Source organism: Trichomycterus rosablanca, chromosome 7, assembly GCF_030014385.1.
Source record: "Trichomycterus rosablanca isolate fTriRos1 chromosome 7, fTriRos1.hap1, whole genome shotgun sequence".
NCBI lineage: Eukaryota > Metazoa > Chordata > Actinopteri > Siluriformes > Trichomycteridae > Trichomycterus > Trichomycterus rosablanca.
The window spans coordinates 7,098,401-7,120,711 of NC_085994.1; the positions used below are offsets into that span (position 1 = coordinate 7,098,401).

Genomic DNA, 22,311 nt, shown 5'->3' on the forward strand with positions numbered 1-22,311 from the left:
ATGGATGGATGAAAGGATGGATGGATGAGGGCACTGGATGGATGGATGAAACGATGGATGGATGGATGAATGAGGGCACTGAATTATTAATCAGAAGTTTAAGGATTCAATCCCAAATTCATTAGGCTACCACCATTCAGGAACAGAATCGCTACTTTTATCTACTCCAAGGGCAGCATCCTATGGCAGACTCTGCTTATTGGCCCAATTTGGAATCTGTGGTCAGAGCGCAGGGTCAGCCATTACACAGCACCCAATGAGCTGAGAGGGCTAAGGGCCTTGCTCAAGGCCCAACAATTGCTGCATGGCAGAGCTGGGATTTCAGCTTTTATTCTTTTAATTGACAGCCCAAAGAGCTTCCCACTAGCCTACCACTGTCCACTATACCACTACATATTTAATGCGGCTGAGGTCAGGGATGTGTGTAGGCCACTGGAGTTCCTTCACACTGAACTTGTCAAGCATGAAATGTATTTTATATAACTGATCGCACATTCCTTTGGCATGAGTGACTGAACCAACTGAACTCAATAAGTAGAAGGTGTGTCCACATACTTTGTCATATAGTGTATCTTGTTGGAAAAAAAAATTGGGCCAGTGAGCAGAGTCTTCCATATGATGAAGCCCTTGGAGTGGATAGAACTAGCAATCCTGTTCCTGAACGGTGGTAGCCTAATGGATCTGGGATTGACTCCTCATCCATCCAGCCAGCCACCCACCCATCCATTCATCCAGTGCCCTGATCCATCCATCCATTCATTCATCCATCTATCCATCCATCCATCTAGTGCCCTGATCCATTCGTTCATTCCATTCTGTCCATCCAGCCATCCATCCATCCAGTGCCCTGATCCATCCATTCTTCCATCCTATCCATCTATCCATCCGTCCATTCATTCATCCATCCATCCATCTAGTGCCCTGATCAATTCATTCATTCATCTTATCCATCTATCCATCCGTCCATTCATTCATCCATTCATCCATCCATCCATCTAGTGCCCTCATCCATTCATTCATTCATTTATCCAGTCATCCATTCATCCATCCATTCATCCAGTGCCCTGATCCATCCATCCATTCCTTCATCCATCTATCCATCCATCCATCCAGTGCCCTGATCCATCCATTCTTCCATCCTGTCCGTCCAGCCATCCATCCATCCATCCAGTGCCCTGATCCATCCATTCATCCATCCATCTATCTAGTGCCCTGATCCATTCGTTCATTCCATTCTGTCCATCCAGCCGTCCAGCCATCCATCCATCCAGTGCCCTGATCCATCCATTCATCCATCCTGTCCGTCCAGCCATCCATCCATCCATCCAGTGCCCTGATCCATCCATTCATCCATCCATCTATCTAGTGCCCTGATCCATTCGTTCATTCCATTCTGTCCATCCAGCCGTCCAGCCATCCATCCATCCAGTGCCCTGATCCATCCATTCTTCCATCCTGTCCGTCCAGCCATCCATCCATCCATCCAGTGCCCTGATCCATCCATTCATCCATCCATCTATCTAGTGCCCTGATCCATTCGTTCATTCCATTCTGTCCATCCAGCCATCCATCCATACAGTGCCCTGATCCATCCATTCTTCCATCCTATCCATCTATCCATCCGTCCATTCATTCATCCATTCATCCATCCATCCATCTAGTGCCCTGATCCATTCATTCATTCATCCAGTCATCCATTCATCCATCCATCCATCCATCCAGTGCCCTGATCCATCCATTTTCCATCCTGCCCATTCATCCATCTATCCATTCATTCAGTGTCCTGATCCATTCATTCTTCCATTCAACCATCCACCCTCAGGGCTAATTATCTGGCTGTTGCTACGGTCCCTTTGTGCAGATACTGCATTGTTCCTCACTGGACTCTGGCCAGCACAAGCAGTCATCTTAATTTTCCTTGCAGTGTGGGGGTGTTGTCACAGTTGCTCAAACATATAACCATGTAGAAAATGGTCAAAAAGGCCCCACACTGAATTCGCACAGGTGCTTCATTAAGGACTGCACTTTCAGTCTAATTCTAGAGAAGTCGTCAATATATCAGGTCCAAGAGACCCACATCACTTCCACATCACTTCCAGAGGCTGCTTCATATCGTTAGCAGACACTGCCTCCGGTGCTAGACAAGCATCAGTCTTCACTAGCTTTAAAAAACCCTAATATTATTTCCTAACAGTACAAAGAGGATACAGTTATAGGATGAAATATTGTTGTTTTTTAACTAACTGAGACAAGTCCCTTTGGGATACTCTTGACAGCGTTCCAGCAGATGCAGGCCATGGATGATTTAGTGCAAATTAACTGGCGATGAGAAGTGGTACGTCTCATTTTGTGCAACACTTCTGTTTTTCTCAGTTTTCCTCAAGCTTCAGAGGCCCGTTCGGTACAGTGCTGGTATGATGTACCTAATCTTTTTCCTTGCATGGAAGTAATTGCAGAAATCACAACGTTCCTAAAGTGCATCACTTAAGGGTGCATTTTCCAGCTCTCATTCATTTCTGTAGTTAGGTGAAGCCGGCCCCTGGGAGTTTCGGACATGTCTGTTGGTCAGCAGGTGTGCGGTTTCGAGTGCATTGCTGTTCTGTAGCACTATGATTTGGATAAGTGCACTGGAGTGTGCTCAGGCAGCGTGCAGACTGTGCTAGGTATTGACACAGCATCCCTCAGGTAGGCGCGTGGGCTCCTGGAAGCCCCTGCTGTTCCATTATTCCTGTAGCTGTTGCCCCAATGGCTGCATCCATCTCATCTCTCTTGGCGCTTTGTTACTGGGTTACCTTTGTGGCTAATTTCATGTTACACATGAATTTTTTTACATGGTAATGGACCAAGTAATAGGGCGGCACGGTTGTAATAGGCTGGGGAGACACAATCTCCCTCCATGTACCGAAAACCAGATGGCATCCAGCCGACCGGTGGCAACACTGAGTTTCGAACCGAGGAGTTCAGAATCTCGGTGCTGGTGTGTTAGCGGAATATCCCACTGCGCCACCTAGGCGCCCAATTTGTAATTTTTTGTGAGACAAGTTGTGCCACACTGAATGCTGGGAGTGCCCTCACCATTGAAATAGCTTGTAATGCTCCCTCATTATTCTGTCAGACTATCGCTGAAACCAGTGCTGAAATTCTGAGCTCCTGGGTTCGAATCTCAGCTCTGCTACCGGTCGGCTGGGCACCCTCTAGCACAGTGTTTCCCAACCTTTTTTGCACCACCGACCGGTTTCATATAAGATGTAATTTTATAGACTGGCGGAGGCGGGTATAATGAGCTTTTAGCACTACAACGAGATGCTGTTCCCACCTAAGGATGACAATAAAACAATAACACCTGAAATAGAAGCAGTAAGAACTGCTTTTCTAGCAATTTCTGATTATTTATTCTTTCTGTGCAGCTCGTTAATAAATAGCCCGCGGACCGGTACCTGGTGGTTGGGGACCACTGCTCTAGCAGACACAATTAGCTAGTACCTGCAGCAGACAAAATTGACTTCCAGTCTGCTGGGTGGGAAAGACCGGACTAAGGGGTGGGGTTATGAACACTGTGTAAGGACCTTGGTTGCCCAGGGCGCCTGTATAGGGCAGTTGTAGCCTAGCAATTAAGGGACGAGACAAGGCCCTTAACCCTCAATTGCTTAGGTTGTATACTGTCACAGTACTGTAAGTCGCTTTGGGTAAAGGCGTCTGCTAAATGCTGAAAATGTAAACGTATGGAAAGTGAAGGCGCGCAGAGATCAGGGCGTGTCTCTCCTCACACAATCCACTGGTCGGAAGGGAGTGTGTGTCAGGCGAATATACACCCTCCTTGGATGCCGTTGGGGTCCCCAAAAGCGAATTGGCTACGATAAATTGGTAGAAAAGGAGGGTAAAATGCATTAATAAAGGATTATCGGTCAGAATAAGGCAGCTTAGTAGTTTTGAGGCATCTTCCTGGGAGCGCGTGTAGGATGACATACAATGCTGCCCGTGTAGAGAGCTTGCTAGCTTTTGAGACAAACCCATAATGTAACCTAAAACAAACAGCACAGAAATTGACATCTTAAATATGTATCATTATCACTAGGGCTGGCACCGATCCAATACTCTGTATCGGTATCGGTCCGACATTTACCCAAATCACTGAATCGGATATCGGAAGGAAAAAAACGTGTAATCTGATTCGATACTGTTGCTTAATGTAAATAACACTTAATGTAAATAAGGCCATTGTTTGTGTGTAAAGCAAATAACACATGAAGATACGTTCCAACAGAGTGACGTTTATTGCCAGCTCACTCGGCAACTGCCGTAACCAGGTGCATCTTGATGACATCATTAACATGTGCCACTGATCTACAACTCATTCGCAACAGCCATTCAGAAATGAAAACACACTGATCTACTTATACTTTTAGTAATTTTAAAAAATCATCTACTACTGCCACATCTAAAACACTGTTTAAACACAGTAAAAATCATCTACTACTGCCACATCTAAAAACACTGTTTAAACACAATAAAAATCATCTACTACTGCCGCATCTAAAACACTGTTTAAACACAATAAAAATCGCTTTATAAATGATAAATCGCTCATCTGAGATAAAGAAAATCTATCTTGTCCCGGCTTGGAGATCTCTCACATCCTCAACGATTAATCCATTAGTGTTATGAAATAAAACATACTACACCGTTTCCCGTTTAGCCACAGACGTCCTCTTCAAAATCCAGCAGGGTTTAATCATCTAAAAACGTGACAGAACTTAAACGGAAAATCTCAACCAAACTCTTTGTCAATTCTGATTGGTCCATCGCGTTTGATTGACATCCACATCTTCCAATTATAGACACTTTGGACGAATCGCCGTAAAGCGAGATGTGTCACATGAACAACAGCTCGAACGTAAGTGAAACTAAAATTGCTGCTAAATGTTCTGTGTGTAAAAGTGAAAATAAAAACAGCAGTTTTGTGTAAGTGTGATGTTGTAGGTTCTGTATTTATTCGGCAGATACTCAATTTGCAGTATTGGTATCGGACATAAAAAAGTGGTATTGAGCCAGTCCTAATTATCACCTGGGTGTTTGGCCTACTCAACACTGCATTAGGTGCTCACAGGCAGCCGCCATGAACCGCCAACTTGAACCGCTTTCCAGGCAGCCAAGACTCATTGATGCCAGAGGACATCTGATACCAACAGAAGGGCTTCTGTGGCTCGAACTGCAGATGATTTTTATACCTCGTCCCCACACACAGTGCATCGAACCCCTCTGTGTTTTGGGCTATTTCTTTAGATTGGTAAAGTGTTAAGCAATCTTTAACATGAGAGGACATTTGTACCACAGTGCTTTAACTGGGATAGTGCTGAGGCAGCGTTAGATATGTAGCACCAGGCATGTATGTAGGTGTTTGTGAGAAGAAATTACCCAGCAGGCAGGAACATTTGCTTTTTTATAAAGAGCTATGCCAGTTGATTAAGAAGTACTCCAGGGGTGAACATTAAGCGTTTTTTTAAACTTTTCCTTCTCTCTGTAAGTGCAATAACTTCTGCGCCGTGTTCTTTCTGCTCCCTGAATTAACTTGGTGCTCATAATAACTTCGTCAAGGTAATGACTGCAACCGAAAAACAATGACCGAGCCATGGCGCCCCTGTACACCCGGCTCGCTGCGGGCTGTCCGTGGGGTGTTTAGTTATTAACAGAAGGTAAATGCTGGTCGCTGTGTGTGTGCGCCTCTCTCTTTTCTATTTCCTCGCTCGTTTTTCTCCCCTCAAGGGCCAAAGTGCAACAGAATGCACAGGCGACACCTCACCAGGGACAGATGGCTGGGAGAGGGAAGAACATTAAGACACTCTACAGAAGTTAATAAAGAGTTATATCATCAGTGACTTCAGCCTCGTGACTATTCTTGGTTGCCCACTTGTTTTGGGAGGTTAGCTGGCCGAGTTTGAGTTAAGTGTGAAAAGAGAGTCACTTCTTGCCTGACAGTCTGGCAGTCTGCACACACACACACACACACACACACACACACACACACACACACACACATTTGTTTTTCTTTTATGTTTTTCATTTATTTACTTTAAGCAAAGGCCTGTGTGTAAAGTGACTGGCGTAATGTTCTGATAGGCATTAGCACAGGCGACACATCTGGCCAAGCCATTTTGACTATGTAAATCTCCTGCACACTATTCAATAAGATTTATTTGAGTAAATTAGAGCTGTTGGGTCTTAATGAGGTCAAGGTCATTTCAGCATCATAAAAATAGAAACTGGTAAAAAAGATTTACGTACACGCTTACTTAAATCAGCCTTTTTCAAACCCTGGGCCAAAAAAAAATAGGTCGTAGGCGCCCAGGTGGCACAGCGGATATTCCGCTAGCACACCAGCACAGAGATTCTGAACTCCTCGGTTTAAAACTCGGCGTTGCCACCGGTCGGCTGGGTGCCATCTAGCGGGCAGAATTGGCAGTGCCTGCAGCAGACTTCTAGGGGGCGGGATGACCGGACTATGTGGGTGGGGTCTTCAAACACTGTGCAAGGACCCTGGTTAGCAGATAGAGGAGCCTGTGCAGAATGCATGGTTGAAAAGAAGGGGTTCTGCTAGGACTGTGCACGTGTTGAATGAGGTGTGAGCAGCAACATACTCTCCTCAAGTGAAATCAGGGATCCCCAGCAGCGGAAGACAAATTAATTGCATTAAATCGGGAGAAAATGGGAGAAAATGCATAAATAAATTGCAGAGAAAAAAATTATAATTACATAATCAAATTTTAACATTTACATACAAGGTTAAACTGTAGAATCACTTAAAGCAGGTTTTTCAAACCCTGAATCAAAAAAGGGGTCACAGAGAAAACAAATATATTTAAATAATCAAATATTTACAGGCACATAAACATAAAATGAACTTGTCCATGTATGCCATCCATGTGGAGACTTTATGTTACATCTCGTTAACCACAGTGGAACCAGATTGCCACTATTATGTTTATGTTTTGATGCATTGTTTGTGTTGCCTGGGTCGCAGTAAAAATCATGAACAAAATGCAGGTCGCGTAAAAACAAGTAAAAAAAAACCCTGACTAGGATTGTCATTTGTACGTATATGTCCACAAAATTCAGACCAGTCAACCTTCTTTGATTGCTTCAGTGTACAGTTCTGATGCCTGTAGGCACACTGTAGGTGTTTTGGATGGTGGACAGGAATTAGCATTCAGCAGCCTCAAACACATTATCATGGCAACCTGGGCGTCCATAAAATCTCAGCAGTGCCACAAGCTGATTGCCTCCATGCCATGCTGGATTTATGCTGTAATTTTATTAGTCAGTTAGCCACAACTAAATATTGAGTGTATAAATGAACATACAGACACTGCGTGATTCATGATTAGGCTGTGTTTCAATAAACCCATTAGTTTACAAGTTAATTTTATTGCACACCGAGGAGTTTTATAAATTAGATTAAGATTAAGATTAGATTAGATCAAGAACAGTAAACAGGTAATGCTGATTGTACAGTGGATAGACTATAATTACAGAGTTATGAAAGGTGACTACAGTGGCTAAATGAATGAGAATAAATATAGTATACTGTATAAGTATAGCAGATCTACAGTATACAATATATACATTATTGTTGTGCTGGTGTAAATAGTACAATAGTGCCAGGTGCAAATGTACAAATACTGATGGTATGTACACAGATGAGATGGTCCACTTGTAAAAAGTACAAGAGTTCAGTGCGATCCAGGGTGCAGTGATATTTTAAAGTGGTGTGAAAGAGTTTAACAGGGTTACAGCCTTTGGAAAAAAGCTCTTCCTGAGTCTGCTGGTACGAGCGAAGGCTCCTGGAGCGCCTGCCAGACGGAAGCAGGGTGAAAAGTCCACGGTTGGAATGAGAAACGTCCTTGATAATGTTCCTCGCTCTGCCCATGCAGCGTTTTTAATAAATGTCCTGTATGATGGGTAGGGCTGGACGATATGGCTAAAATTTATATCACGATATAACTCCTAATTTCGGTCGATACGATATAATTCCGATATCGATATGAATAATACAAATGTCAGAAAAACTGCCAGAAACACCAACATTGAAAGGCTGTACCTGCGAACCTCTGAAAAATTTATTTGCATAGTCTATGAAATCTCACCCTTTACAACTACATAATATTTTAGAAATAATAATAATAATAATAATAATAATACAAATAAATTAGCTTTCACCTTTTACTTGTATTCAGCATTTGTCTACAGTGTAATCAGAGCGGTAACTCTGGCTTCATGCCTGTGGCGTACGTCATCACGCACCTACGTATGCATATCGATCGAATTTGTTTAAAAATCATATCACCGTTATTGAAACATTTTCTATCGCGATATATTGATATCGAATTATTGTCCAGCACTAATGATGGGTAACTGGGTGCCGGTGATGTGTTGGGTGGTTTTAACCACCCGCTGGAGAGCTTTCCGGTCAGCTGTGGAGCAATTGCCATACCACACAGAGATGCAGTTTGTTAGAATGCTCTCAATGGTACAGCGATAAAAGTCCACAAGTAAGTGCAGGTGAAAAATACAGTCTGTACTGACTGTCAGTTGAGAGGCGTCCTCAGTCAGCGGTGAAGGGTTGAATCAGTGTAGAGGACGCATTCAGGGTAATTGGACACGACAAGACTGGAGGATAAAAATTGGGGGAAAAAAGAAGGGAAAAATTATAAAAATAATAATAAAAAAAAGTCCACAAGTATTCTGGGGAACAAGTGGGCTTTCTTGAGTCTCCGTAGAAAGGTGCTGTTGTGCCTTTCTGACCAGGACTGATGTGTTGAGGGACCAAGAGAGATTGTCAGAGATGTGGACGCTGAGGAATTTGAAGCTTGGCACTCGCTCTACTACAGCTCTGTTGATGCAGATAGGGGTGTGTGCCTCAATACTGTATATATCACAGCCTGTCTTACCATAACACTTCAGACCTTAACACAAGGCTTATTTTATTAGAAAGTGTTGAGTATGTCGTGTTATTAATTGAATAATGTATTGCAGGTGAAAAACAAAAATAAAATGGTTATACAGTAGGGGTGGGCGATATGGCCTTTAAATAATATCACAATATTTTGGGATATTTTTGCGATAACGATATTCACTAGCGATATATAAGAACACTTTTTATTAAAAACACAAAACATTGTAGTTCTGTTAAATTCTGACTAATTACAGTGTTTATATTTTGTATTATTACAGGCTGGCAAGCAGAATCTCACAATCACATTTATGTTGTCCGTTTTACTTCAAATTAATGAGCATCAAAAAAATCCCGAAAACGTTTAATATTTGATAATGCTTTGCTATCATTGCGAAATGAAAGCGCACGGTAAACAGCAGTACCGTGACCCAGATCAACCACACAGCAGCATAAAATCATAACGGCAGCTTACCTTGGAGGCCATCTTGTATATTTCCAGAATATTTCCAGAATATAAAATCCATTTTTAACTGTGTTTGTCCACCTCTGTTTAACTAATGAAAACCGTCTCAGATCATTTAACTTCATTTATTCTCTCGGCTGTCACGGTTGAAAGCTGAAACTGGTAATTCGTTCACTTATCTGTCAATTATACAGCAACCAATGAAGAGAGAAGAGATTCCGCCCAAAATTTAAATTCGGAAGCTCTGATTGGTTAATACATCTGAATCTCTTGAACCGGAGTGGTTTTGCCCACAGAATGAGCAAAACGAATGAATCTTTACCATAGATAAGAGCACAGTTTTCTGATTCGATTCCAAAAAATAATTTGTCTGAAAAGAGTCGTTTCTGACTCATTGACTCAGTGATTCAGTTTCCATGCTCATATGCGAAGGAAAGCGTTCCGCTTAGCGCTTTTGTGTTTTAAACGTTCTCAGATGGTAACCTGTGTGTTCTATGTTCGTTCACTGACAGTTTTTGGCCTCGCATCATTCTCTGACTCACGCAGTGACTGACCCTCCTCATACTCACGCGGGTGCTTTTGCTTTGGGTGGTGAAATAAATGTGATGTTGCCACCTTTTGTTTGTCGTCACAGTATTTTTGCACGTTTTGCAAATTACAGTCATTTATTTGGAGTCTGACCTTCTGTATCCGAAAAACTTCCACACTAGTGATGTAGCTCCCCTTTTAGGGACTAGTTCGTCCTCGTGCTAACTCTGGTACTACTCTCTGCATTGGTCGCCATTATTTCACTGTTATGTGCTTGAGAGCGAGTGACACGCGTTTGCTAACAATATCGCGATATGGCAAAAATCATATTGAATTTACAACTATACCGGTATTATCGTGAACGATATTATATCTCCCACCCCTATTATACAGACATACGCATTTCATAGTCACAATGGATAACACAACCTATACAAGAGGACATCCAAAAAAAATGGCAACGCAAATACAACTGTATAGTTGTATAGTTGTACTGTATATGCTAACATTCGCATGGCAGCATTGTTGCCAGGTCCAGTAAAAACATCCAGTCTAAAGTCTGTCTAATTCTTGCCCATCAGAAGCTGAAACTAGCCTAATTTAAATGGAAAACCGCAAACCCGGCAGCTCTGCGTGGCAGGCCGAGGGCGCTGCTGCTCAGCTCAGTCAGCTGGCTTCTGACTGGATTGCTTGCCGAGGGACAAATCGAAATAAAAAATTCAGAATACGGTCTCTGCTGAATGTGCCATTCTGTGTAATGTATAACCGAATTCCCATGGTAAAGCTGAAATATCGTAAACCAAACCATCGTAATTAGAGATGGAACGATCGATCGGCTACGAATCGGTATCGGCCGATTTTTAATCAAAATATGCTATCGCCGATCGGCCGATATTTCCTAAAAGTAGCCGATCCGATCGTGTGATATATAAAGATCACGTTAAGTTAACAGCTCAGTGGATTGATCCAGACTTTGAGCTACGAAGCACCAACCATCACATCACCATTCATCAACCATCGTAGAAACCACAGTGAAAGCTCTTCATGACCTAAAATAACATCATTAACGTTGTGCATCATACATACGATGTAATTTTGCTGATTTTAATATTTACTTTAAAATGGTAATTCAACGCGGTCACATCTGAGTCGATTCTATCAGCACGTTATATAAACTCCTGGTTCACTTTGGTAAATCGTAAGTGGTTCTTACTTGTGATGTAGATGAGAACAGAAAACGTTACAGAGCCAATCCGAGGCAAAAGTGTATTCATTAGAAAATTCGTTAGTTCAGGATCATCTGCTGAACTTTTAGGATAATCAGAAAACTTTAAGCTCCTTAGACGGAACGAGTCTGACGGTCGGTTACAGATCTGTGGTAATAGCAGTTTAATGAAGCTTTTTAATGTAAGAGAGTCACACAAAATGTTCTGTAGTAGCCGGTGTTTATTTAAAACCACGACATTTAATTAATAACAGTAAACACGGAGAGATAACTGAGAAGAGAAACTTACGCTTCACATAAAACGAATCGACTCATGAATCAATGAATCACTTATAGCGATACTGTGAACAAAGCGTCTCTTCTAAAGGCACAAACACACACACACAAACGCTGCTCCGGTTTATCTTTACTTTGATAAAGATACCCCCCCCCCCCTCCATCGGAATCGGCTATCGGCCGATATTCCGGAAAGGAGATCGGAATCGGAATCGGTGCCAAAAACCCCGATCGGTACATCTCTAATCGTAATCCGAGGAGCGTCTGTACTGTCAGAAGTTAGACGTTTCTGTATTGTACATCCCTTCTGTTTGATCTTATGAAATATTCTAATTATTACAGATACTGGAGTTCTGCCTCGATCAGTTTAGTTTTGTGAATTAATTACTTTAAGGGCCTAAGGCTGCGTCTCTCTGAACACTTGATATTTGCTGTTGTAATCTTGTCAGACGGTCTAGCCTTGGTTCATAAAAGCGGTAAAAAGATTGATTTACTTGAGTAGCGGAGCCTTTAGTGTTTACATTCCACCTTAATTCTGTATTAGTGTAGGAAATAAATCATCCCCCTCTCTCACTTCCTCACACTTTTATTTTTATTTTCAGTTTATTTTGTTGTTTTGTACCCCTGGTTATTTTTCAAAACTTGGCACCTACTGTCTCCCTGTCATGTTTAGTTTTTTCTCCCCCTCTCCCTACCTCCGCCCAGTGGCTCTGCATAAATATTGCAGTGTGAGACACTCCTCTGAGGATTTCCACCCACTGCTTCTTTAGGCATTCGCAGGTTCACTTCTACCCAGAGTTAATAAACAGTCTGTTTCTTTACAATTCACTTGTTCACTCTTACTAATTTGCTTGTATGCTGAGCAACTGTCTAGTTTTTGCTTTTTTTAACAATAGTAAATAATTGTAATTTTTTTTATATATACACTGATCAGCCATAACATTAAAACCACCTCCTTGTTTCTACACTCACTGTCCATTTTATCAGCTCCACTTACCATATAGAAGCACTTTGTAGTTCCACAATTACTGACTGTAGTCCATCTGTTTCTCTACATACTTTTTTAACCTGGATTCACCCTGTTCTTCAATGGTCAGGACTCTGCCAAGACCACTACAGAGCAGGTATTATTTAGGTGGTGGATCATTCTCAGCACTGCAGTGACACTGACATGGTGGTGGTGTGTTAGTGTGTGTTGTGCTGGTATGAGTGGTCAAGACACAGCAGCGCTGCTGGAGTTTCTAAACACCTCACTGTCACTGCTGGACTGAGAATAGTCCACCAACCAAAAATATCCAGCCATCAGCGCCCCGTGGGCAGCGTCCTGTGACCACTGATGAAGGTCTAGAAGATGACCGACTCAAACAGCAGCAATAGATGAGCGATCGTCTCTGACTTTACATCTACAAGGTGGACCAACTAGGTAGGAGTGTCTAATAGAGTGGACAGTGAGTGGACACTGTATTTAAAAACTCCATCAGCATTGCTGTGTCTTATCCACTCATACCAGCACAACACACACTCACACACCACCACCATGTCAGTGTCACTCTGTAGTGGTCCTGTGAAAGGGTGAAAGCAGGCTAAAAAAGTATGTAGAGAAATAGATGGACTACAGTCAGTATTTGTAGGACTACAAAGTGCTTCTATATGGTAAGTGGAGCTGATAAAATGGACAGTGAGAGTAGAAACAAGGAGGTGGTTTTAATGTTATGGCTGATCGGTGTATATACAGTGTATCACAAAAGTGAGTACACCCCTCACATTTCTGCAAATATTTCATTATATCTTTTCATGGGACAACACTACAGACATGAAACTTGGATATAACTTAGAGTAGTCAGTGTACAGCTTGTATAGCAGTGTAGATTTACTGTCTTCTGAAAATAACTCAACACACAGCCATTAATGTCTAAATAGCTGGCAACATAAGTGAGTACACCCCACAGTGAACATGTCCAAATTGTGCCCAAATGTGTCGTGGTCCCTCCCTGGTGTCATGTGTCAAGGTCCCAGGTGTAAATGGGGAGCAGGGCTGTTAAATTTGGTGTTTTGGGTACAATTCTCTCATACTGGCCACTGGATATTCAACATGGCGCCTCATGGCAAAGAACTCTCTGAGGATGTGAGAAATAGAATTGTTGCTCTCCACAAAGATGGCCTGGGCTATAAGAAGATTGCTAACACCCTGAAACTGAGCTACAGCATGGTGGCCAAGGTCATACAGCGGTTTTCCAGGACAGGTTCCACTCGGAACAGGCTTCGCCAGGGTCGACCAAAGAAGTTGAGTCCACGTGTTCGGCGTCATATCCAGAGGTTGGCTTTAAAAAATAGACACATGAGTGCTGCCAGCATTGCTGCAGAGGTTGAAGACGTGGGAGGTCAGCCTGTCAGTGCTCAGACCATACGCCGCACACTGCATCAACTCGGTCTGCATGGTCGTCATCCCAGAAGGAAGCTGACGCACAAGAAAGCCCGCAAACAGTTTGCTGAAGACAAGCAGTCCAAGAACATGGATTACTGGAATGCCCTGTGGTCTGACGAGACCAAGATAAACTTGTTTGGCTCAGATGGTGTCCAGCATGTGTGGCGGCGCCCTGGTGAGAAGTACCAAGACAACTGTATCTTGCCTACAGTCAAGCATGGTGGTGGTAGCATCATGGTCTTGGGCTGCATGAGTGTTGCTGGCACTGGGGAGCTGCAGTTCATTGAGGGAAACATGAATTCCAACATGTACTGTGAAATTCTGAAACAGAGCATGATCCCCTCCCTTCGAAAACTGGGCCTCATGGCGGTTTTCCAACAGGATAACGACCCCAAACACAACCTTCAAGATGACAACTGCCTTGCTGAGGAAGCTGAAGGTAAAGGTGATGGACTAAACCCAATTGAGCACCTGTGGCGCATCCTCAAGTGGAAGGTGGAGGAGTTCAAGGTGTCTAACATCCACCAGCTCCGTGATCATGGAGGAGTGGAAGAGGATTCCAGTAGCAACCTGTGCAGCTCTGGTGAATTCCATGCCCAGGAGGGTTAAGGCAGTGCTGGATAATAATGGTGGTCACACAAAATATTGACACTTTGGGCACAATTTGGACATGTTCACTGTGGGGTGTACTCACTTATGTTGCCAGCCATTTAGACATTAATGGCTGTGTGTTGAGTTATTTTCAGAAGACAGTAAATCTACACTGCTATACAAGCTGTACACTGACTACTCTAAGTTATATCCAAGTTTCATGTCTATAGTGTTGTCCCATGAAAAGATATAATAAAATATTTGCAGAAATGTGAGGGGTGTACTCACTTTTGTGATACACTGTATATATATATATATATATATATATATACTGTATATATATAATAATAATTAGGTGTTTGTCTCATTCAGTCCTAATAGTAGTGCACTACCAAAGCTAATATGGAACACAGCTCTTTGTTATTAAATTTGATTCTTGTTGCACCCGGGAGCGCTGGAGTGATCTCAGTGAGAGAGTCCTGATAGAACCTCAGCAGTAATGAAGCAGGCAGGCAGGCAGGCAGGCATTGATATAAATGCTTTGTAGAGGAACTACAGCATAAAAAGTTTCACCAGCAAGAAGAGAAATTCAGTGATCAAACTGGGACGTAACAAAATCCTCTGTGAAGTTTCAGTTCTCAGAAAAGGTCACATTGGAGATCTGCAGGATCTGGTGATTGATGTCATGTGAGAGACCTTGTCATCTAGAATCGCTCCACGATTTTTAGTTGTGTTAGCTGGATGGACCGTGAGGCTAACAACGGAGATTGAGAGGTCTGTCATGACAGAGGGCATCGCCAGTCCGGGGATCAGCTCCAGTTTGTCAGAATTCCGCCGGGGTGATACGTCTTTATCCCTGAAAGTGTAGATGGAGAAGAAATGATTGAATTTAAGCATGTGGTGAGAGTACATCAGGCTGGTGAAGGAAACACAGAGTTTATCACCATTACACACACAGTGCTGGAACAGTAACGCCTCCTGTGAGGATTGTTCTATTATTATGATACAGACATCATGAGACCTGGTGGATAAGCAGAACTCACTATTAGTACTTCAGCATGTTCACCCTGATCAGACAAAGGTGCTTGTTGTGGAAAAGCATCTTTGTGGTCTGCTACATATTGGCCTTGAATAAAGCAAATCAGAGTTAGCATTTGGAGCACTTAGCTTTATTTACTCAGATTTTAAGGTGGTTCATAATAATCTGTAAAATATAAAATATTTTCCCCAACAATTTTGTCTTTAAAAATAAAGATTTTTAACATTAAATCAAGAACCATTAATAATAGATCCTAATCAATAATCTATAATCAATAGATCCTAATAGCATCTGTTTTTTTTTATCTTTCTTTCTTTCTTTCTTTCTTTCTTTCTTTCTTTCTTTCTTTCTTTCTTTCTTTCTTTCTTTTTTCCTTTTCTGTCTGTTTTTCTGTCTGTTTTCCTTTCTTTCTTTCTTTCTTTCTTTCTTTCTTTCTTTCTTTCTTTCTTTCTTTCTTTCTTTCTTTCTTTCTTTCTTTCTTTCTTTCTTTCTTTTCTGTCTGTTTTTCTGTCTGTTTTCCTTTCTTTCTTTCTTTCTTTCTTTCTTTCTTTCTTTCTTTCTTTCTTTCTTTCTTTCTTTCTTTCTTTCTTTCTTTCTTTCTTTCTTTCTTTTCTGTCTGTTTTTCTGTCTGTTTTTCTTTCTTTCTTTCTTTCTTTCTTTCTTTCTTTCTTTCTTTCTTTCTTTCTTTCTTTCTTTTCTGTCTGTTTTTCTGTCTGTTTTTCTTTCTTTCTTTCTTTCTTTCTTTCTTTCTTTTCTGTCTGTTTTTCTGTCTGTTTTTCTTTCTTTCTTTCTTTCTTTCTTTCTTTCTTTCTTTCTTTTCTGTCTGTTTTTCTTTCTTTCTTTCTTTCTTTCTTTCTTTCTTTCTTTCTTTCTTTCTTTCTTTCTTTCTTTCTTTCTTTTCTGTCTGTTTTTCTGTCTGTTTTTCTTTCTTTCTTTCTTTCTTTCTTTCTTTCTTTCTGTTTGTCTGTTTTTTTCTTTCCTCCATTTCTGTCTGTCTGTCTGTCATTTTTTCTTCATTTTGTCTTTCTTTTTTCTGTCTGTCTGCCTTTCTTTTTTGTTTCTATCTTTCTTTCCTTGTCTTTCTGTCTGTCTGTCTTTCTTTTTCTGTCTGTCTGTCTTTCCTATGGAAAATTATACAAATAAATAGAAATGTGCACTAGATTTTACCTAGGTTTGTTTTCTGTAAAGTATTTATCGACTTATTTTTCATCTGAAAAACAGTAAATCTGACCAGGGGTCAAAGTCTTTGTCTGCCAGTCTGGAATTGTCTTTATACTGTAAGGTGGATTTAGTTAGTGGAAGAAATGGCTGGCGTGAGTCATTCTGCTTTCTGAAGAGATGTAATAGATTCAGAATCATTAGCCTGTGGGATTTTAACTTCTTTTTTTGCCAGCTACGCAACTCAACAAAATTTGGCAAGTGGGTGTTTTTTCCTTATCAGGCACCATCTTTAATTAACTGAGCGCAATAGAACAAAAACTGCACTTGACTAATCCATTCACCTGAGGCACTCATATTTACCACTACCACACACACAGCCCTTAGAATTTGAGCACGTTTGAATAATTTTTCCAGCTACGATTGTTGAAGATGTTTTTTCGGTAGAAGCTAAATCTTAGTAATGATTGAAGACGTATAGACGTATTTGGCCTCGGGGGAGTGCTCTGTTACCTGCCAATGTGTCATTTATTACTCAGTGTAAAACAGAACAGTGGTCATGCTCAGGAATGGTGCATACATTTCATACGTGTCATGTAATAAATCAGATCAAATCAATCAGCAAAATTCAGCATTTATACATATACATACATCTTTTTCATATCTTTTCAGCTCCACTTACCATATAGAAGCACTTTGTAGTTCTACAATTACTGACTGTAGTCCATCTGTTTCTCTGGATATTTTTATATATATATCTGCATATATGTTATATACTCTAATTATTAATAGATACATATATAGTATATATTATGTATATACTATCTACTATAATTTCACTATACAATGCTATACAAACATTAATATAGTGAATACGATATGTACTAATCAGGTGCTGGGTGAGTGTATATTAGATGTTCTACTATATATTTGATATTATGATAAATATGATAAATCATATAATACAACATATGTTTTAGAACGGTGACATTTTATTTGAAGGGTTCCTGCATTACACATTTATTATACATTCAAAAACATTACATAAATAATATATAAAGCCATGTTGGAGGGTTTGTAAATGGCTCATGTTGAAACATGTTCAGCTTTATTAATTTTATTTATCTGTAATATTTGTATAATTTGGATTCTTGACTATAAAGCAGTTTTTAACAGTTGTAGTGTTGATTTTCCTCAGGTAAACTCTGTTTTCTTTTAAAAACATTGCTACAGTTTTTTATAGAATGATAAATACTTTCCTATGATATAGCAATTTAGTTTAAGAATGTAATAATCATCAATTTTATTAATGTGCATTTAAATGCTGCACAGTACACGAAGTCTGGCATTATGGATTCAAAAGAAAAGCAAGTTTTCCAACACAGGAGCCGGCAAATCTGTGAGGAACAAACCGTGATAAATAGAAACACTTCCACCTGGAGCGAATTAATGTTTAATGAAATGTAAGTGACTGGTAATAGGAAGCAGCACATCAATCATAAGCTCCAACATGCCCCTTTTGCCGTCCATATTCGGCAAGGCAGAAGGACATAATTCCATAGCCAAGCCATGCCACTGATCCCCACGGCAATTGGATCAGAATCAAAATCAGATTTATTGGCCAAGTATGTGGATACACACAAGGAATTTGGGTCCGGCTGATGGTATGTCTCTAGTATAAATCCAGTACAAAAAGCACAAAAATGTACAATATAAACACACAAAAAAATACAAACTATAAGACTATATACAGGCAAATATACAGGAAACTGTATAAACGTGTGCATGTATGTATGTACAGTATTATTATGAGAACTTTTCCACCGGTCTGTTACATGCTGCCAAGTCACCTACAGTCTTCATAAACACTGTAGAAATGCAATATAAAAGATTCATATTTATATATAACATTTACAGTATTTATGAATGTGTTAGGAATCCCACAGGTACCTTTCTCATAATGTGCTACAGACAGAATTGTCATTGTTAGAAAGCTTGCAGAATCAAGTGTTACCAAAGTGTCTATTAGATTTTTAGACATTTCTTTATTTGATGTAATATAAGCCCACACATCCGCGTTTTTGATCTTCCCCTGATGCTGTGTGGGAATTCAAAGGCATCATTATCCTTACATAATGATACATCCCATTTCAACTCATGTCATTACGTATACCTTTGTTCTCCCCTCATTTTACTCAGCGTAGTGTTTTGGTTTGTGTTTTACACACATCATGTTCATCTGTGTCTTCACTGTTGTGTTCTTCTGCTCCTCCCCAAGTTCTTTCCGGTTGGCGCAGTAGGCACAGAGAGGCCATGATGGAGGCTGAATGCAGGTAGGGGGTCTCTCTGTATGCAGCCTGTCTGGCTCTAATCAAGGGCAGGTAGCTTTTCCTTGCCAATCTTCAGCCTGGCTAATGAAGGGAAACGGACGAGCTTTTCGGGTTTCGTTAGTGAATAATCTAATCGCTCTGCTGTGGTGGTCTTTATGTAATCTTATCTGTACTGTTTTAATCGGGGACATGTTGATTATGGGCTTTCTCTGTATCTATGCTTAAAAAATCTAACAGTCTGGGATGTTTCCTGTCTTTTGCTTAATGAATTGGACCTTGCACTGATCTAACCATGATAAAGTGTGGTAAAACAGACAATGAATCAATGAAGGAATGAGTAAATGTATGAATGAAGGAAGGAATGTCTTCAGAAATGAGTAAATGAAGGAATGGATGGATGAATGGATGAAGGAATGAATGTATAAAGGAATGAAGAAAGGATTGAAAGGAGGAATTAATGAATGAAGGAATAAATGAATGAATGAATAAATGAATAAAGGAAAGTAAGTATTAATGAATGAATAAAGAAAGATTGAAGGAAGGAATAAATAAAGGAAGGAATGAGGGAAAGTAAAAAAATTAATGACTGAATTGAGGAATAAAGGAAGGAAGGAAGGAATGAGGGAACAAGTGAAAGAATGAATGAGTGAATAAAGGAATGAAGGAATTAATTAATGAAAGAATGAAGGAAGGAATTAACAAAGAAAGGAATGAATAAAGAAGGAAATAAATGAGGGAATGAAGAAATGAATGAATAAATGTATGAAGGAATGGATGAATAAATAAAGGAATGAATGAAGGAATGAATGAAGGAATGAATGAATAAGTGAATAAATGAATGAATGACTGAATGAATGAATAAACGAATAAAGGAATGAATAAATGAAGGAATGAATGAAGGAATGAATGAATGAATAAATGAATGAATAAATAAATAAAGGAATGAATGAAACAATGAAGGAATGGATGAATAAATAAAGGAATGAATGAAGGAATGAATGAATACATGAATAAATGAATGACTGAATGAATGAAGGAATGAATGAATAAATGAATGAATAAATGAATGAATGAATTAAAGGAATGAATAAATGAATGAATAAATGAATGAATGAATGAATAAATGAACGAAGGAATTAATAAATAAATTAAGGAAAGAATAAATGAATGACTGAATAAATAAATGAATTAATCAATTAATCAATTAATGAATGAATAAATGAATGATGGAATGAACAAATGAAGGAATAAAAGAATGAATGAAGGAATTAATGGATAAATGAGGGAATAAATGAAAGATTGAATAAAGGAAGTAAGAAATGAATAAAAGAATAATTGAGGGAATGAAGGAATGAATGAATGAAGGAATGAATGAATGAAGGAATGAATGAATGAATGAATGAAAGGATAAATGCACAAATGCATGGATGAATGGATGAATATAGGAAAGAAAGAATGAATGAAGGTATAAAGGAATGAATGGATGAATGAATGTATGAATGAATGAATGAAAGGAGTAGGAGTACACACATGAATTCACTCCAGTCTTCTCTTTCGTATTAGCACAGTGTTAATGTGATTAAAATATTGAAGCTCTGCTGCCCTGCTATAATTCTCTTCGATTTCTGGTAAGACTATTTAGATCTGCAGTTATACCAACTCTGCCAACCGTAAACCTCTCAATGAGCATTTGTGGTGTTGAACTCAATTATCCAGGACGCTCTCATACATTCTGAACACAGGGCGCTGGGGTGGTGCGGCGGGCTAATGCGTTTGCCCAACCCTGCTAATGAAAGCTGAAGTAACTGTGCTTGAATGTGTGCGGTCTAATGCGCTAGCCCAACTCTGCTAAGATCTTAAATTTAAATCTAAGCAGTGCTATAGACCTGGCTTGTGTGTCACAACAATTGTCTAAAACAATGGTGTGTCTGAGGGAGGAGAGGTTGACTGGGTTCCTGATTGCTGGTTAACAGCATAGTGTGTCTCTCTGTATGTGATATGGCTTTACATGAGAGATGTGAAAAGCAGAAGCGTTTGATGGAGGGGGTGCGGGATCATTTGCGTCTCGACTCAGTCAGGGTGAGGGTGGTGCGGGCAGAGGGATTGAAAATGGCTAAAGTGGGTGAAAAAGGGTGGAAACAGAAAAAAGTAAAGTGCAAATACCTACAAAAAGCAGTCTTTGTAACCTGTCTTGGGCAAGGTGTAGCTTAGTGGTTAAAGTACTGGACTAGTAATCAGAGGGTCGCTGGTTCAAGCCCCACTACTGCCAGGTGGCTGCTGTTGGGCCCTTGAGCAAGGGCCTTAACCCTCAATTGCTCAGACTGTACACCGATCAGGCATACCTTTATGACCACCTCCTTGTTTCTACACTCACTGTCCATTTTATCAGCTCCACTTACCATATAGAAGCACTTTGTAGTTCTACAGTTACTGACTGTAGTCCATCTGTTTCTCTACATACTTTTTTTAACCTGCTTTTACCCTGTTCTTCAATGGTCAGGACCCCCACAGGACCACTACAGAGCAGGTATTATATGGATGTTGGATCATTCTCAGCACTGCAGTAACACTGACATGGTGGTGGTGTGTTAGTGTGTGTTGTGCTGGTATGAGTGGATCAGACACAGCAGTGCTACTGTAGTTTTTAAACACCTCACTGTCCCTGCTGGACTGAGAATAGTCCACCAACCTAAAGTATCCAGCCAACAGCGCCCCGTGGGAAGCGTCCTGTTACCACTGATGAAGGTCTAGAAGATGACCAACTCAAACAGCAGCAATTGATGAGTGATCGTCTCTGATTTTGCATCTACAAGGTGGACCAACTAGGTAGGACTGTCTAATAGAGTGGACAGTGAGTGGACATGGTATTTAAAAACTCCAGCAGCGATGCTGTGTCTAATCCACTCATACCAGCACAACACACACTAACACACCACCACCATGTCAGTGTCACTGCAGTGCTGAGAATGATCCACCACCTAAATAATACCTGGTGGTCCTGTGGGGGTCCTGACCATTAAAGAAAAGGGTGAAAGCAGGCTAAAACAGTATGTAGAGTAACAGATGGACTACACTCAGTAACTGTAGAGCTACAAAGTTCTTCTATATGGTAAGTGGAGCTGATAAAATGGACAGTGAGTGTAGAAACAAGGAGGTGGTTTTAATGTTATGGCTGATCGGTGTGTATAAAAAAGAATTCAAAATTAGAAAGGGTGTCCTTATACTTTTGGCTACAGGTGGAGGAGAAGAGGGTCTTCTGATTGTTTGATTAAATCTTAGCTTGAGACCCAGACACTGATGTATTATTAAACAGCCTGCGGGCTGTT

At 40.5% G+C, this 22,311-nt stretch overlaps 1 protein-coding gene across 2 annotated transcripts in view; it reads left to right on the forward strand.

Annotated features, from left to right (window-relative positions):
• ccser1 (coiled-coil serine-rich protein 1) overlaps window positions 1–22,311 on the forward strand; it is a 177,177-nt gene that overhangs the window by 116,453 nt on the left and 38,413 nt on the right. The window contains exon 10 of one of the 2 annotated variants that reach the window (XM_062998917.1): window positions 5,764–5,869. The exons of the other annotated variant lie outside the window; for it this stretch is intronic. Within the exon in view, the coding sequence (XP_062854987.1) occupies window positions 5,764–5,835 (72 nt within the window). The 3' untranslated portion in view covers window positions 5,836–5,869. Of the gene's footprint in view, window positions 1–5,763; window positions 5,870–22,311 lie in introns of those variants that run through there. 2 annotated transcript variants of the gene reach the window in all.